This window comes from Bubalus kerabau, chromosome 18, assembly GCF_029407905.1.
Source record: "Bubalus kerabau isolate K-KA32 ecotype Philippines breed swamp buffalo chromosome 18, PCC_UOA_SB_1v2, whole genome shotgun sequence".
In the NCBI taxonomy this organism is placed as follows: domain Eukaryota; kingdom Metazoa; phylum Chordata; class Mammalia; order Artiodactyla; family Bovidae; genus Bubalus; species Bubalus kerabau.
This window is the reverse complement of record NC_073641.1, coordinates 31,930,326-31,946,227: the sequence shown is the minus strand read 5'-3', so window position 1 is coordinate 31,946,227 and position 15,902 is coordinate 31,930,326. Positions and strand designations below refer to the sequence as shown.

Below are 15,902 nucleotides of genomic sequence, written 5' to 3'. Positions count from 1 at the left end.
CTGAGGTCAACTAGAAAAATAATAGATCTTGTCATACATTTTCTCCAAGATGCTAGAAAGAAATAGCTCTTCAGAGCAGATTTGAATAAGCAGTCAGTGACAAGAACAGATAATATCTGACCCTTCAAGTATGTACATGTATGTCGATATTCTTACACAGGAATAGAGCCTTTTAGGATATAACAGAGACTGGTAACAGTAATTACCTGTGGATAAGAAAAAGGAAGAACTAGCATTGGAGAAGGAAATAGCAACCCACTCCAGTGTTCTTGCCTGGAGAATCCCAGGGATGGCAAAGCCTGGTGGGCTGCCATCTATGGGGTCACACAGAGTCAGACATGACTGAAGTGACTTAGCAGCAGCAGCAGGACTAAAGAAGACAGATTTTCACTGCTGTCCATTGGTCTCTGAATTAATGACCTTAGACATTTATTATTTAAGAAAAAACACGATTTTAAAAGGTTTATTGCAATTCTGTGGTGGCTCTATGTGTGTAAACATCAATTACAAATTGTATAAATATGGTAATTTATATGTAATTTATACAATTACAAATTATATAAATAAATAAAATTTTATTTATAAATAAATCAACTATGCTGCTAAGTCACTTCAGTCGTGTCCAACTCTGTGCGACCCCAGAGATGGCAGCCCACCAGGCTGCCCCATCCCTGGGATTCTCCATCATGATTATTTGCTGACATATATACATGATACAAATATATACATGAGAGTCAACTTTCTCCATTCCCCTGCATAATCTATGACCGCTTCAGCAATATGTGAACCATGAACTTCCTGATGTTCAAGCTGGTTTTAGAAAAGGCAGAGGAACCAGAGATCAAATTGCCAACATCCGCTGGATCATGGAAAAAGCAAGAGAGTTCCAGAAAAACATCTATTTCTGCTTTATTGACTACACCAAAGCCTTTGACTGTGTGGATCACAATCAACTGTGGAAAATTCTTCAAGAGATGGGAATACCAGACCACCTGATCTGCCTCTTGAGAAATTTGTATACAGGTCAGGAAGCAACAGTTAGAACTGGACATGGAACAACAGACTGGTTCCAAATAGGAAAAGGAGTACATCAAGGCTGTATATTGTCACCCTGCTTATTTAACTTATATGCAGAGTACATCATGAGAAACGCTGGACTGGAAGAAACACAAGCTGGAATCAAGATTGCCGGGAGAAATATCAATAACCACAGATATGCAGATGACACCACCCTTATGGCAGAAAATGAAGAGGAACTCAAAAGCCTCTTGATTACGGTGAAAGTGGAGAGTGAAAAAGTTGGCTTAAAGCTCAACATTCAGAAAATGAAGATCATGGCATCTGGTCCCATCACTTCATGGGAAATGGGGAAACAGTGGAAACAGTGTCAGACTTTATTTTCTTGGGCTGTAAAATCACTGCAGATGGTGACTGCAGCCATGAAATTAAAAGACGCTTACTCCTGGGAAGGAAAGTTATGACCAACATAGACAGCATATTCAAAAGCAGAGACATTACTTTGCCAACAAAGGTTCGTCTAGTCAAGGCTATGGTTTTTCCTGTGGTCATGTATGGATGTGAGAGTCGGACTGTGAAGAAGGCTGAGCACCGAAGAATTGATGCTTTTGAACTGTGGTGTTGGAGAAGACTCTTGAGAGTCCCTTGGACTGCAAGGAGATCTAACCAGTCCATTCTGAAGGAAATCAGCCCTGGAATTTCTTTGGAAGGAATGATGCTAAAGCTGAAACTCCAGTACTTTGGCCACCTCATGCGAAGAGTTGACTCACTGGAAAAGACTCTGATGCTGGGAGGGATTGGGGGCAGGAGGAGAAGGGGACGACAGAGGATGAGATGGCTGGATGGCATCACTGACTCGATGGACGTGAGTCTGGGTGAACTCCGGGAGTTGGTGATGGACAGGGAGGCCTGGCGTGCTGCGATTCATGGGGTCGCAAAGAGTCGGACATGACTGAACGACTGAACTGAGGTTTTACTCTGAGATCAAGTCAACATTATTTTTAAGAAGTCCACTATGACCTTCTGTTCTGTAGTTTCTCAAACTTAAAACTCTGCTATGCTCCTGTATCTCTGATAAGATTTTTGAGGCCACAAGGAAATATTTCAGTTTCTCTCTCATTGTTTATTTGTGAGATGGGAAAATTCATGGACTAGTCAAAATAAATGCACAAGATTCTGAAATCTTTCATTTTGTGTTAAGTAGATACATATATCTCAACTTCACTTAACAATTGTGTTAAGTGAATTTCATATATCTCAATTTCCTATTATTTCTGAATTGTGCATATAAGCTTAGCAAGCTGATTTCTCACCTTTTAAGAATTCCTGGAGCTCATCGTTCTAGTTTTCAAAACCACTGGTGTAAGGAGCATGGGCTTCATGGTCACAGATCACAGTTTAATGCCGGTTCTGGCCCTTAATAAGCATGAGCAAATAGATCCCTTACCTTGGGAAAATCTAGGCTCTGATTTAGAGTGTTGCTTAAGGAATTAAAAACATTGGCACACATAAATTGGTTGGTACTTGGCAAATGTTTTGTATCATTTTACATATGCCACATCATTAAATCCCCACAGCAAACTTGTAAAGTGGGTTTTATTAACTTAGTTTTCTAAATAAGGAAAGTTAAAGTGCTGGAGCTGAGCCTGAATCTCAAACAAGAGATTTCAAAACAGCAAAGAGAATGGTTTAGGGAAGACAACATACTTCCATAGATGCATGGAAGTATCATATGTTGGACCTATGGGAAAAGAACATTATTTTCATTTTTTTCCTCATATCTAACTATAAATATAGACTTTCTATGTTAAAATTTCTCAACCGTATCAGACCTGCTGCTCCCTCTTTATAACAATAATTTATAACCCTCACTTTACTGTCCTGGAATAATATTTATAGATAACCTACTATACCCATGAAGTTAAATCTATCTATCTAATAACCCCACTATAATATAGGAGGAAATAAAAACATAGCAATTTAATTAAATAATTTGTATTTCAATACAAAATGTTCAGGCACAATTTCACTAGAAATCCCAGGTGGCCCTTGTGCTAAAGAACCCGCCTGCCAATGCAGGAGACATAAGAGACGTGAGTTTGAATCCTGGGTCAGGAAGATTTCCCCAGAGGAGGGCATGGCAACCCACTCCAGTATTCTTGCCTGGAGAATCCCATAGACAAAGGAGCCTCGTGGGTGGGCTACAGTTCGTGGGGTCGCAAATAGTCAAGACACAACTAAAGCAACTTATCACCAGCACATATATAGAACCACCAGGACTGTGACAACTAGCAGGTTTCAAAAAGCCATTGGAGAATGCCGTGGCTTTTGACCATAATACTTTATTTAGTATTATTTTAATATTTATTTATTAGACTGCATCAGGTCCCAGTTGCGGGATCTTGGTTGCAGCATGTGGACGTCTCTCTAGCTGTGGTGTGTGGACTCTAGGATGCAAAGGCTCAGTCGTTGTGGAAGGCAGGCTTAGTTGCACCACAGCATGTAGGCTCTTTGTTCCCCCACCAGGGATCAAACCTGCTTCCCCTGCACTGGAAGGTGAATTATTAACCACTGGACCACCAGGGAGGTCCCTTATCTATAATAGCTAAAATCTAAGGCCAGTAACAACCTTAATAGAAAAGATCATAATATCCATTTTCTTCTAGGAGAATGTCAACTAAATAAACATATATAGATAAATATATGTTTCACAGATTCTATTTCTTCCCCAAATCTTAAATCCACTTTCCTGCTGCCCTCTCTCCTTCCAAAAAAAAGATGATAGATTAAAGGAAAAATGCATTTCTTGTCCATTGGCCTTTTCTCATTCCACTGCTTAGGCCCCAAATTTTAGATACTTTCTCTTACCTACATTCAATTCAAGATCTATGATCACTCCCACTATCTTCACTGCTATTGTCTCTTCAAGTCACTGAGTTTTTGCCTGAAATATAGCAAACTGTCTCTTAGTTGATTTCTCTGCTTCCAAATTTGATGTTTTATAATCTATTTCCAAATCAGTCAGAGTGTTATGGACTGAATTGTGTCTCTCTAGCATTCCTACGTTTATGCTCTAACCTCCAATGTAACTGTACTTGGAGAGAGAGGTTTTATGGAAAAAATTAATGTTAAACATGGTCTTAAGGGTAGGGCTCTAATATGATAGGCCTCTCTCCTTATAATAAGAGGCCCAGGAGAGCTCAGTTTTTACCATGTGAGGACACAGCAAGTGGGGAGTTGACTTCATGCCAGGAAGAGAGCTCTCACCAGAACCCAAGTATGCTGGCACCTTCATCTTGAATTTCCAGCCTTTAGAACCATGAGAAAATAAATTTCTGTTGTTAGTTCCCCCAGCTTATGGTATTAAAAAGCCTAATGCATAGAGTAATTTAAAAAAAAAAACAAAACACCTAAGTCACACCATGCATCCCTCTGAGTGGAACACTCCACTGGATTCTTACTCCTCTGAGTATTAGGTAAGAGTCCTAGCGATCCTAGATATTGCCTTTAGGAACCTATAAATTCTGGCTTCTTTCCTTCCTAATTCCATTTCCTACTACTCTCCCCTCCATCACTTCCCTTCAACCACACTGCCCTCCTCTTATTCTTCAACCCACCAGGCATATTCCCATCTCAGGGCCTCTGTGCCAACTATTCCTTCTGACAGAATTCTCTTTTCTCAAGTCATGATTCACTTCTCACTTCCTTTGAGCCTTTGCTCAAATATTAATGACTTAATGAAAAAAATAATGAATTTATGGTATCTAAGTGTCAGTTTAATACACTCGCAACTTTATAGAGTTAAATTGTATCACCTGTTATAGCTTAAAGGAATACAAATTATAACTTCCTTTTAGTAACAAAATGTTTGGTTTTTAATACCCTCAAGGATTATTGCAGTAAATCCAAATAAATATTCCAGCTCCTAATTAAGATAGGAATGAGAGTAGATAAATTAAATCACCTGAAATGACCTTATATTAATAGTTTTACTGATTTTGATGAATCTTTTCAGCAGATATTTGTTAAGTACCCACTATGCAAGATTAATTGGCCACTGAAGAATCAAAAATAAAACAGTCCTTACTTTAAGGAGCTCACAGAGTAGTAGGGACCAACTTATGTTGAAATAATCACTGCTTTTAACACAATGCAAAACTTAAACACAATTCCTTAATAGTTTTTATTTCCTTTTTTTTTTTAAAGTTAAACCCAAGTAAAAGTATACTCCTCTTTTTGTGAATTATATCATTAAACTACATATCAACTAGCATAGAGATTGATATGGAATTATTTTCCTAAAAATTAGCACTAGTCATCTATGAGTGATGCTTTCATCATTTGAAAAGTAAGCATGTATCAAAAAACATGTTAGATCAGTATTTTCAATAACAGGTCTCAACCCCAAGAACTAAAATTGAAAAGTGATGTTATTATATCCAAAAATGAAACGAGCAAATTTAGCCAAGGGAAAGAGGTTTCGCTCAAGAATGTTCCTAAAGTGTTTCTGGCCAAAATTTTGCCCTGTTTCTAAACAGGCTGCTGCTGCTGCTGCTGCTAAGTCGCTTCAGTCGTGTCCGACTCTGTGCGACCCCACAAACAGCAGCCCACCAGGCTCCACCGTCCCTGGGATTCTCCAGGCAAGAACACCGGAGTGGGTTGCCATTTCCCTCTCCAATGCAGGAAAGTGAAAAGTGAAAGGGAAGTTGCTCAGTCGTGTCCGACTCTTAGCGACCCCACGGATTGCAGCCCACCAGGCTCCTCCGTCCATGGAATTTTCCAGGTAAGAGTACTGGAGTGGGGTGCCACTGCCTTCTCCCGGCAGCATACCCTATTTAAAAGTTTCACTCCTCCCCGCCACATCTCGGAAAACCTATCGGTGCACGAGTTCTTCCTTTCAACAAACTCCTAGGATCACGAAAAAAAACCAAGCTGTAGAAGCTCTATGATTGGCTAAGAAGTGAATGACGTAAGGTTTCTCAAGCCCACTAAGAATCATCCGCCCCAAACTGGCTCAGATTCCACCTTTTGATTGGTCCTTACGGCAAGAAGGCAGGGACAATTGCTAAAGTTGACCTCTGGGACCGAACCCCAGGAAAAGATGGCGGCGACCAGGTGCTGGAGGTTTGTGCTCCGTAGTCCAGGGCTGTCATTGCACACCGCGGCCGAGGCCGCCGTGACGGCTCCAGAAGTGACCGGATCAGATGTCAAGGCGGCCCCAGTCGCGCGCTACCCGCCGATCGTGGCCTCCCTAACTGCCGACAGCAAGGCGGCACGGCAGCGGCGAGTGGAGCGATGGCAGGCCACGGTGCACGCGGCCAAGTCAGTGGACGAGAAGCTGCGAATTCTTACCAAGATGCAGTTCATGAAATACGTAGTTTACCCGCAGACCTTCGCCCTGAACGCTGACCGCTGGTACCAGAGCTTCACTAAGACCGTGTTCCTCTCGGGGCTACCGCCGCCGCAGGCCCAGCCAGATCGGGAGCCCGCGCAGGTTGTGGACCTTGCTGCCCTGCGCGCGGCCGTCTGTGACTGCCTCCTGCAGGAGCACTTTTTTCTGCGGCGCAAGAAGCGTGCGCCCATCTACCAGGAACGCTACGCCGTCGCCTCACCCTTCTTGGACCAACTGGTAGCTTCCCTCACCGGCTTGCTCAGCGCTTACAATCCTGTCCTGGCTGCCGCCGCCCTCGGTAAGCCTTGGGCCACCTTGGGGCGGGGGAGGTGGGGATAGTAGGGGACCGTGGGTGCGTGCTAAGTCGCTTCAGTAGTGTCCGACTCTTTACTGCCTCATGGCCTGTAGTTCGCCAGGCTCCTCTGTCCATGGAATTTTTCAGCCAAGAATACTGGAGTGGGTTGCCGTACCCTGCTCCAGGGGATCTTCCCCTCCCAGGGATGGAGCCGGCTCTCCTGTCTTCTGTATTGGCAGGCGAGTTCTTTACCACTAGCGCCACCTGGGAAGCCTGGTAAGGTCTCTCTCTGGGCCAAATTTGCCCCCTCTTCATTTCTTTCTGCTTGGTCAGTTCTTTCCCAGTCCTTTCGCTCCTAGCTAGGGGCCGCGTCCGGAGACTGGGTTGCCGTGTCTGCTTCCGCTTACTAACTGTACTGCTTAGTGAAGGTCCAGCCAAATGGAAGAGTAGTGCTGGTTAAAAGAAGGGGCTCCTAGAGAGCGGGACAGACCTCGGGTTGCCTTTTCGCTCTTCCACCAAGTTACTGACCTTTTGGCGGTTTATAAACCGATTTTGGCCTAGTTTTTCCTTATTTTCAAGATGAGAATACGATAATAGTACCACTTGGTCATAGAACTGTTAAGATTAAAGATGGTATTGATTAAAATACCTAACGTATATTTAGCACTTTCTGTATGCCTGACCTTGTTCTGTACTTTATATGTGCCAAATTTAATCCTTACGATAACTTTACAGTAGGTAGCACTGTATTCATTAAAACCAAACAAACCCAAAGCACAGAGTCATAAAGTGCATGTAGTCAAAGAACCTATTGCTGGTAGATTTGGAGGACAGGCTTCAAACCCATTCATTTTGGGTTTCCAATAAACAGTAAAACTTCTGTTTTACTGTTAAAAGCAGGCTTGAAAAATAATTAATGGATAGTATTTTAAAGATCAGTGTTTCTGAGGCGTTCATGATTTTGTATCTGCCACCCCTGTAGGTATCTTAATAAATATTTATTGAGTTAATGTTACTATAACTGTAGGTGTATGTTCAACTGAGTCTTGTAGTGTGCTTGTTACTTCCCTGCCAGTTGGGAATGAACTGGTCTCCAGGGAAACATCACAGACTTTTGCTCATGATTGATGGCCTGGGAAAGTTGACTTAATCTGCTCAAGACCTAGGTTCCTCTTGTATGTAATGGAGATGATGGCAACCTTTATGTACAGTTGGGAAGGTCCCCTGAAGGCGGAAATGGCAACCCACTCCAGTATTTTTGCCTAGAGAATCCCATGGACAGAGGATCCTGGCGGGCTACAGTCCATGGGGTCGCAAAAAGTCGGACACGACTGAGCGACTAATACTAAAACTTATACATATCTTTGAGAATTATTGTGAAGATTGAGTTAGTAATTCATGAGACAGCTGTGACTCTTACTAAACTTTTTATATCTGGTTAGATTGCTGTTGCTCTTATTTTGGGTTTATTCTTAACTGAGAAACTTCTTTGGTCACAATGCTTAATGTACTGTGGCACAGGTAGAGAATAACAGTTTGAGCATTATGTTTATGTTGTGATCATTTAAGTTATCACATAATTCAAACGTTAATTTGCACCAAAGGGTAATTTTTGGTGTATTTTCAATTAGCACAGTTGTTCTTGAATTCTGTGTTGCTGAGCCTGGTATTCTAAGAATAACTAGATTTGTTCAGATTATCAGATAAAAATGTTTTGAATATCTTTTGATAGATTGTAACCGCCCAGTTCACTTCTACTGGTTGCGAGGTGAAGAAATTATTCCTAGTGGTCATCGGAAAGGTCGAATTGATGCTGTGCGATACCAAATAAACGATAAACCACACAACCAGATTCGAATATCCAGACAACTCCCTGAGGTAAGGATGTATTGCTTATGTGTCTGTGGACAGTTGAAGAGGAAATATCAGCATGCTAGGTCAGTGGTCCCTAACTTTTTTGACACCAGGGGCTGGTTTTTGTGGGAGACAGTATTTCCCTGGACTTGGGGCAGAAGTTGGTGGGGAATGATTTCAGGATGATTCAAGTGTGTTACATTTATTGTGCACTTAATTTCTATTATTATTAAGTTGTGATATATAATGAAATAATTATAGAACTCACCATAATGCAGAGTCAGTGGGAGCCCTGAGTTTGTTTGTCGCAACTAGACAGTCCCATCTGGGGGTGATGGGAGACCATGACACCAGAAGTATGTTGCTTATGTCCTGTCTGTAATTTCGTTTTGCCTGCTGTCACTGCAGAAAACCCTGCTTCACAAAGATAGGATGTTGGAAATGGAAGTAGGCTTTTCAGTGCTTTTGTGGCGGTTTGATAATTTGCCTTGCCTAAACATATGGAGATTTGAAGTTGTCTCAAACATATTTTTAAGACCACTGTTGTTTGTGATCTCAAGCAGTATTGTGAGCCACGGGGAGCAGCTGTAAATACAGACAAGGCTTTGCTCACCTGCTGCGCACCTCTTGCTTTACAGCCCAGTTCCTGACAGGCCGTGGACCAGTACCTGTCCATAGCCCAGGAGTCGGGGACCCCTGTGCTAGGTAATGGGTTAGGAAGGATAAAAAGCTTTGGGTAGAGCCCTTTCCTTTCAAGTGTATTTGGAGTACATCTCATCTGAAATGCTTTTTCAGCTTTTTAACTGTATATTCTGCAGAGGTCAGATAATAATTTTAAGTGAGGTTAAGACATCAGTTTTCAGGACCATACAAATCTTTTCATTTTCTTAATATAAAAATGCTGATGATAGTTTATGATTATAATTTATAGTGAACTATCCTATCTCATTGTAAATCGCATTTTTACAGCTAGAAGTATTCATTTTACAGGTATCCAGTTCTTTTGGAGAAAGCAAGTGTATTCTGAATATTATCTGTTTGTCCATGTCAGAGGTTGACACATTTCTTCTGCAAAGGTCCAAATAGTAAATATTTTAGGCTTTAGGGGCCATAAGTTTCTGTTGCATTCTCAGTTCTTATCATGTAAAAATAGCCCTGTACCATATATAAATGAATTTACGTGACTATGTTCCAGTAAAACTTTATTTGGAAAAACAATTAGCTGGCTAGATTTGGCCCATCATTAGATGGTAGAGTTTAATCATTTAAGATTTTTAACTATTAAGAATGTAAGTAAAATATATGCTAGTGTTGCTGTGAATTTACTTATGACTTTTTTCTTTAAGTTTGTGCCACTGGATTATTCTGTACCTGTAGAAGTCCCTGTTAAAAATTGTAAGCCAGACAGACTCCCATTATTCAAACGGCAATATGAAAATGCCATCTTTATTGGTAAGTTTCTCGTTTAATAAATGTGTTCAAAGTGTCCTGTGCAAATTTGCATAATTAATTATTGATGACCGAGAAGTTCAGCCTGTCCATGAACAATGTAACTCATCTCAGGTTGCAATATACATGAAAATTGAAAGAAAATATTCTTTCAACTTACCATTTAAAATTTTATGTTTCTACTGAATTACAATATTTAAGGTTAAAAAACAGTTATAGTTTCTGATTTAACTTTACTCTGCCTGAAAGTCAGTAGGTCCATGCAAATGACACATTTCTTTTCCTCGTTATGACTAATTTTTTGTTGCACACGCATGCGCACACACATACATGTATATATATATATACACACACACGAACACACCACATTTTCTTTATCCATTCTTTTGTTGAAGGATATTTAGGTTGCTTGCATATCCTGGTTTTGTAAATAGTGCTGCTATGAACATTGGGATTCATGTATCTTTTGCAATTCTGGTTTTCTCCAGATATGTGCTAAGGATTGGGACTGCTGGGTCACATGGTATTTCTGTTCTTAATTTTTAAAGGAATCTCCATGCTGTTCTCCATAGTGAATATATCCATTTACATTCCCACCAATGGTGTAGGCAAGTTCCCCTGTCACCACACCTTCAGCATTTGTTGTGTATTTTTGATGATGGCCATTTTGACTGGTATGAAGTGGTACCTCATGGTAGTTTTCTTTTGTGCTTCTGTAATAATCAGTGATGCTGAGCATCTTTTCATGTGACTTTTGGCCATCTATACGCCTTTGTTGGAGAAATGTCTATTTAGGTCTTCTGTCCATGTTTTGATTGGGTTATTTGTTTTTTGATATTGAGCTGCATGAGCTAATTGTTTATTTTGGAGATTAATCCCTTTAGTGCCACTGAACTATACAGTTAAATATGGTTAAAATAGTATGTTTTAATGTGACTTTTACCATAATTTAAAAAACATAAAAAATAGTTATACATGTTATGCTTTGTTGATTTGTTATTTATATGGAAAAGTATGTTTTTTCAAAAATGAAAAAGTATAGAGCTGAATTTGAGATAGTGATTGAGTTTTTTCAACAAAAGCCTCCCATTTGTGTAACAAACTATGATAACCATCAGGAATATAAAAATTAGTCTCTGCCCTCATGCAGCTTATACTTGGGCTATTTTTTCCCTGTTTATTAATTCCTAGCTGACTGAAAATCATTTTTAAGAAAGCAGCTATATGCTGGTCCTCCAGAACTGTTTTATCAGTCCTATATCAATCACTGTGGTGATCTTGGAGAGTGAATTATGGGGAACTTTTGGTTGAAAACACTTTCCACTAAAATCAAGAATGTCAGCATTGTAAAGAAAGTTTTTAAAGTTATGAAATGTTTGCATCCTTTGGTGAATATGACCAGGAGAATAACAAATTGCCCAATGATGACCAAGGAGTTTGAGAAAACTGACATAATAGGGAATTATAAATTTTACATATATTCTTTGGACTGATGATAGCTGGCAGATTGTACTTTCAGGTGAAATTTTTTATAAACAATAAGTAAACCAAGCTTTCCATTCATGTATTTTGAGTGCTGATCACATAATGAGTAGAGGAGAAATATGCGTTTGAAGTAAATACTGAGGACGTGTTTCTAGATTCCCTACTTGTGCATTTCATCTGAAATGTTTTTATTTTGCTCTCAGGAACAAAGACAGCAGATCCACTCTGTTATGGACATACCCAGTTTCATCTGCTACCTGACAAATTAAAAAGGGAACGGCTTTTGAAACAAAACTGTGCTGATCAGATAGAAGTCATTTTTAGAGCTAATGCTATTGCAAGCCTTTTCGCTTGGACTGGAGCACAGGCTATGTATCAAGGTAAAACTAGTTTTATGGCATCAATGTTACTGGGAAACATTTTAAGAATTTAGCAGGTCAAATTATTTTCTTTCGGTTAAAACGTAGGTAGAATCTTAACATTTTGAAAACTTGCATTGGCACACAATGCAATTGTTTTAAAATCCATAATTAAATATTTTACATTTGTAGTTGGTTAGTGACACTTTGGTAGTTACCATCATCTTTTACTTTGACCATTTTTGTGTGAATGCATTTTTTTTCTGATGATATTCTCAAATATTTCAAAGACTAGCTAACTGAATCAACTCTGGATGATAACAGCTTTCTGAAACTAGAAAATGAACTGCTTTCATGGATTAAATTTTAGATTAAATCACAGTTATCATGTATAATTTCTTTGAGGACCATATCTAGGGTGTAGATTGGGAGACAGTTCATTCAGTTAATGGCTTATGGTTTTTACATACCAGGCACTGTTGGCTTTGGAAATACAGTGTTGAATGAGAGAGATCCTGCTTTCCTGGAGCTTATAGTAGGGATAGTAAAAGATAGTAAACATGTAGTGTTTTTGAAAGTATTAATCACTTCAGTCATGTCCAACTCTATGTGGCCCTATGGACTGTAGCCCACCAGGCTTCTCTGTCCATGGGAATTTTCCAGGCAAGAATAGTGGAGTGGATAGCCATTCCCTCCTTCAGGGAATCTTCTAATTAGTGGTGATGCTCTGAAGAGAATATACTAGATGGAGGGTAGAATGTGCATAGGGTACAGGTATAAATGAGGCATGGGGTAGAATCACTTTAGACCTTTAGAGTTAATTTAGGAGAGGTCTCTAAAGATTTTCATTTGAACAGAGACCTGAGGATGAGGAGCCCTCTTTGCATTAACTTGTGGGAAGGATACTTCCAGACAAAGGGAATGACAGGTAGCTCTGAGGTAGGAACAAACTCGAAGTGTTTAAGGAACATCATGAAGGCTGATGAAGAAAGGGAGTGGGAGAATGAAGATAGGGAGCTGGAGTGAGATAGAGGGAGCTGGAGGCATGTCACAGAGGACTTTCAGAGCCCATTGGGAACCACTTGACTTTTGTTACAAAACCAAAAGTAATAGAATTCATACCTAGGTTGCTGCTGCTGCTGCTAAGTCGCTTCAGTCGTGTCCGACTCTGTGCAACCCATAGATGGCAGCCCACCAGGCTCCCCTGTCCCTGGGATTCTCCAGGCAAGAACACTGGAGTGGGTTGCCATTTCCTTCTCCAGTGCATGAAAGTGAAAAGTGAAAGTGAAGTCGCTCAGTCGTGTCCGACTCTTCTCGACCCCGTGGACTGCAGCCTACCAGGCTCCTCTGTCCATGGGATTCTCCAGGCAAGAGTACTGGAGTGGGGTGCTGCTACTCCTATATAAACATCCAGGAGGAGTTTTAACAGTGATTTAATTATTGCCAGGCTCACCTTTTTTTTCCTTTGTATATGTATTTTTAACCTCATACTCACAATTGTTGACTTATGTCTTTATAATAGAACTAACTAGACGAGTAGGAATACAAGTAGACAATCAGAAAAATTTAGAGGAAACTTTATTGAAGATGTTAGAATGGCAATGTTTATTCATGAAAAATAAAGTACTTCTTTTTATATTATAATTAATTCTGTATTTTAACAATACTGTTTATTGGCTGCCTTCATTAAAGTTGATATAAAATATATATGTGGCAAAATGTACAACTTACTGCATGCCCCTTGAATTTAAAAGTATTAAAGCTAGTCAGCCTGGACCAAGAAACAGCCAGAAAATTTGAATAATAAAGGTATTCAGATATCCTAGAACCTTATGATGACATAAAATACACTAGGCAAAATGAAAACAACTCATAAAACCGATTTTGAATTATAAATTAAGACATAGAATTCATCTGATAACTACATGGTTGAAGTTCTTAGAAAGTCAAGGGTTTTTCTGAGGGCTTTTTTTTTTTGTAGATTTGGTGAAATAAATGTCTGTAATAGTTATAGGGTGGTAGATGCTGCTGGTATAAGGGAAATTTGAACATATTTAGGGTTGGTGATAATGATGTGGAGACCTCTGCATAAATGGACCTCACTTCTCTTCTTAGGTGAAGTGAGTTAAGGTTGAAATCTGATGAAGTCCAAAGTTGTTGAAAAAGTGTATCATGAACTTTGTGGCTCCTAGAAGGAAGGAAATAGTTTTTGATGCAGAAATGGAATATAGAATTAGGATGGAGAAGATAGCGAAAACATTGAGATCTTTAGAAATTTGGCAGGTAAAATATCCAGTTTATAGGAGGTATTTTATATCCTCTAGTGTGCATGTTTTGTTTTGGTAAAATATATTCTGTATATGAGTTTCAGCACAACTTTTCTTCTACAGGATTCTGGAGTGAAGCAGACGTTACTCGACCTTTTGTCTCCCAGGGTGTGATCACGGATGGAAAATACTTCTCCTTTTTCTGTTACCAGTTAAACACTTTAGCACTGACTGCACAAGCTGATCAAAACAACCCTCGTATAAATATATGTTGGGGGACACAAAGTATGCCTCTTTATGAAACAATCGAAGATAATGATGTCAAAGGTTTTAATGACGACGTTTTACTTCAGTTAGTTCACTTTCTACTAAATAGACCAGAAGAAGACAAAGCACAGCTGTTGGTAAATTAAGAAAAAACATTTGCTTTGGGACTTTGGGAATACTTAAATTTCACTGAAGGAACAATAAAAGGAATTTTGGTAATGAGACTTCTGTCAAATAGTAAATACATTGATTTTGAGACAAATGTTTCTTTACGTTAACCTGTGATTAGACCTTTCATTTTGCTCAAAGTACTAAGAGATTTAATTTTAGATACAGTATGTTGATTTAAATAATTTCATTCATATGTGGCTAACTGATGAGACTAATGGAATAATCTTCAATACTTGGTGTTATTTGTTTCTGTGTGTAAGCGCATATCACTTACTGCATACCACTCACTGCATGACAGGCCAGTAATCTGAGAGACAAGAAATTGGGGCAAGGAAAATGACTTTATTTGGAAAGCCAGCAAGCTGAGAAGATGACAAACTAATGTCCTAAAGAATGATTTTAATTTGAGATAGAATTTTAGCTTTTATGCTAGGGAAGGAGGAGGGAAGCAGGGTGCCTGATCAGATTGTGGACCTTATTCTGATTGGATGGTAATGAGATAATCAGGTGGTATTTTGGGAGTCAACATTATCAACCTGATTCCAACCTGGCTGGGGTCTTAGAATATTAATTATAACCCTCAAGGAGGAACTAAAGGTCTTTGACTTTGTTTTATGACTATGTTTTATTTTGTCTTCAGTTCAGTTCAGTCTCTCAGTCATGTCCAACTCTTTGCCACCCCATAAACTGCACACACCAGGCTTCCCTGTCCATCACTAGCTGCCGGAGTCTACCCAAACTCATGTCCATGGAGTCGGTGATGCCATCCAACCATCTCATCCTCTGTCGTCCCCTTCTCCTCCTGCCCCCAATCCCTTCCAGCATCGGTCTTTTCAAATGAGTCAGCTCTTTGCAGCATCAGGTGGCCAAAGTATTGAAGTTTCAGCTTCAACATCAGTCCTTCCAATGAACACCCAGGACTGATCTCCTTTAGGATGGACTGGTTAGATCTCCTTGCAGTCCAAGGGACTCTCAAGAGTCTTTTCCAACACCACAGTTGAAAAGCATCAATTCTTTGGTACTCAGCTTTCTTAATGGTCCAACTCTCACATCCATACATGACTACTGGAAAAACCATAGCCTTGACTAGATGGACCTTTGTTGACGAAGTAATGTCTCTGCTTTTTAATATGCTGTCTAGGTTGGTCATAACTTTCCTTCCAAGGAGTAAGCGTCTTTTAATTTCATGGCTGCAGTCACCATCTGCAATGATTTTGGAGCCCCAAAAATAAAGGCAGCCACTGTTTCCACTGTTTGCCCATCTATTTGCCATGAAGTGATGGGACCGGATGCCATGATCTTTGTTTTCTGAATGTTGAGCTTTAAGCCAACTTTTCACTCTCCTC

At 39.8% G+C, this 15,902-nt stretch overlaps 1 protein-coding gene across 1 annotated transcript; it reads left to right on the top strand.

Moving 5' to 3' along the window:
* Window positions 1-6,070: 6,070 nt before the first annotated feature.
* On the top strand, window positions 6,071-14,609 carry MRPS30 (mitochondrial ribosomal protein S30). Its single transcript, XM_055554688.1, has 5 exons — window positions 6,071-6,707; window positions 8,437-8,582; window positions 9,905-10,010; window positions 11,696-11,872; window positions 14,242-14,609. The coding sequence occupies exons 1-5, from the start codon at window positions 6,119-6,121 to the stop codon at window positions 14,529-14,531; spliced, it is 1,308 nt and encodes a 435-aa protein (XP_055410663.1). The 5' UTR covers window positions 6,071-6,118; the 3' UTR covers window positions 14,532-14,609.
* Window positions 14,610-15,902: the final 1,293 nt, after the last annotated feature.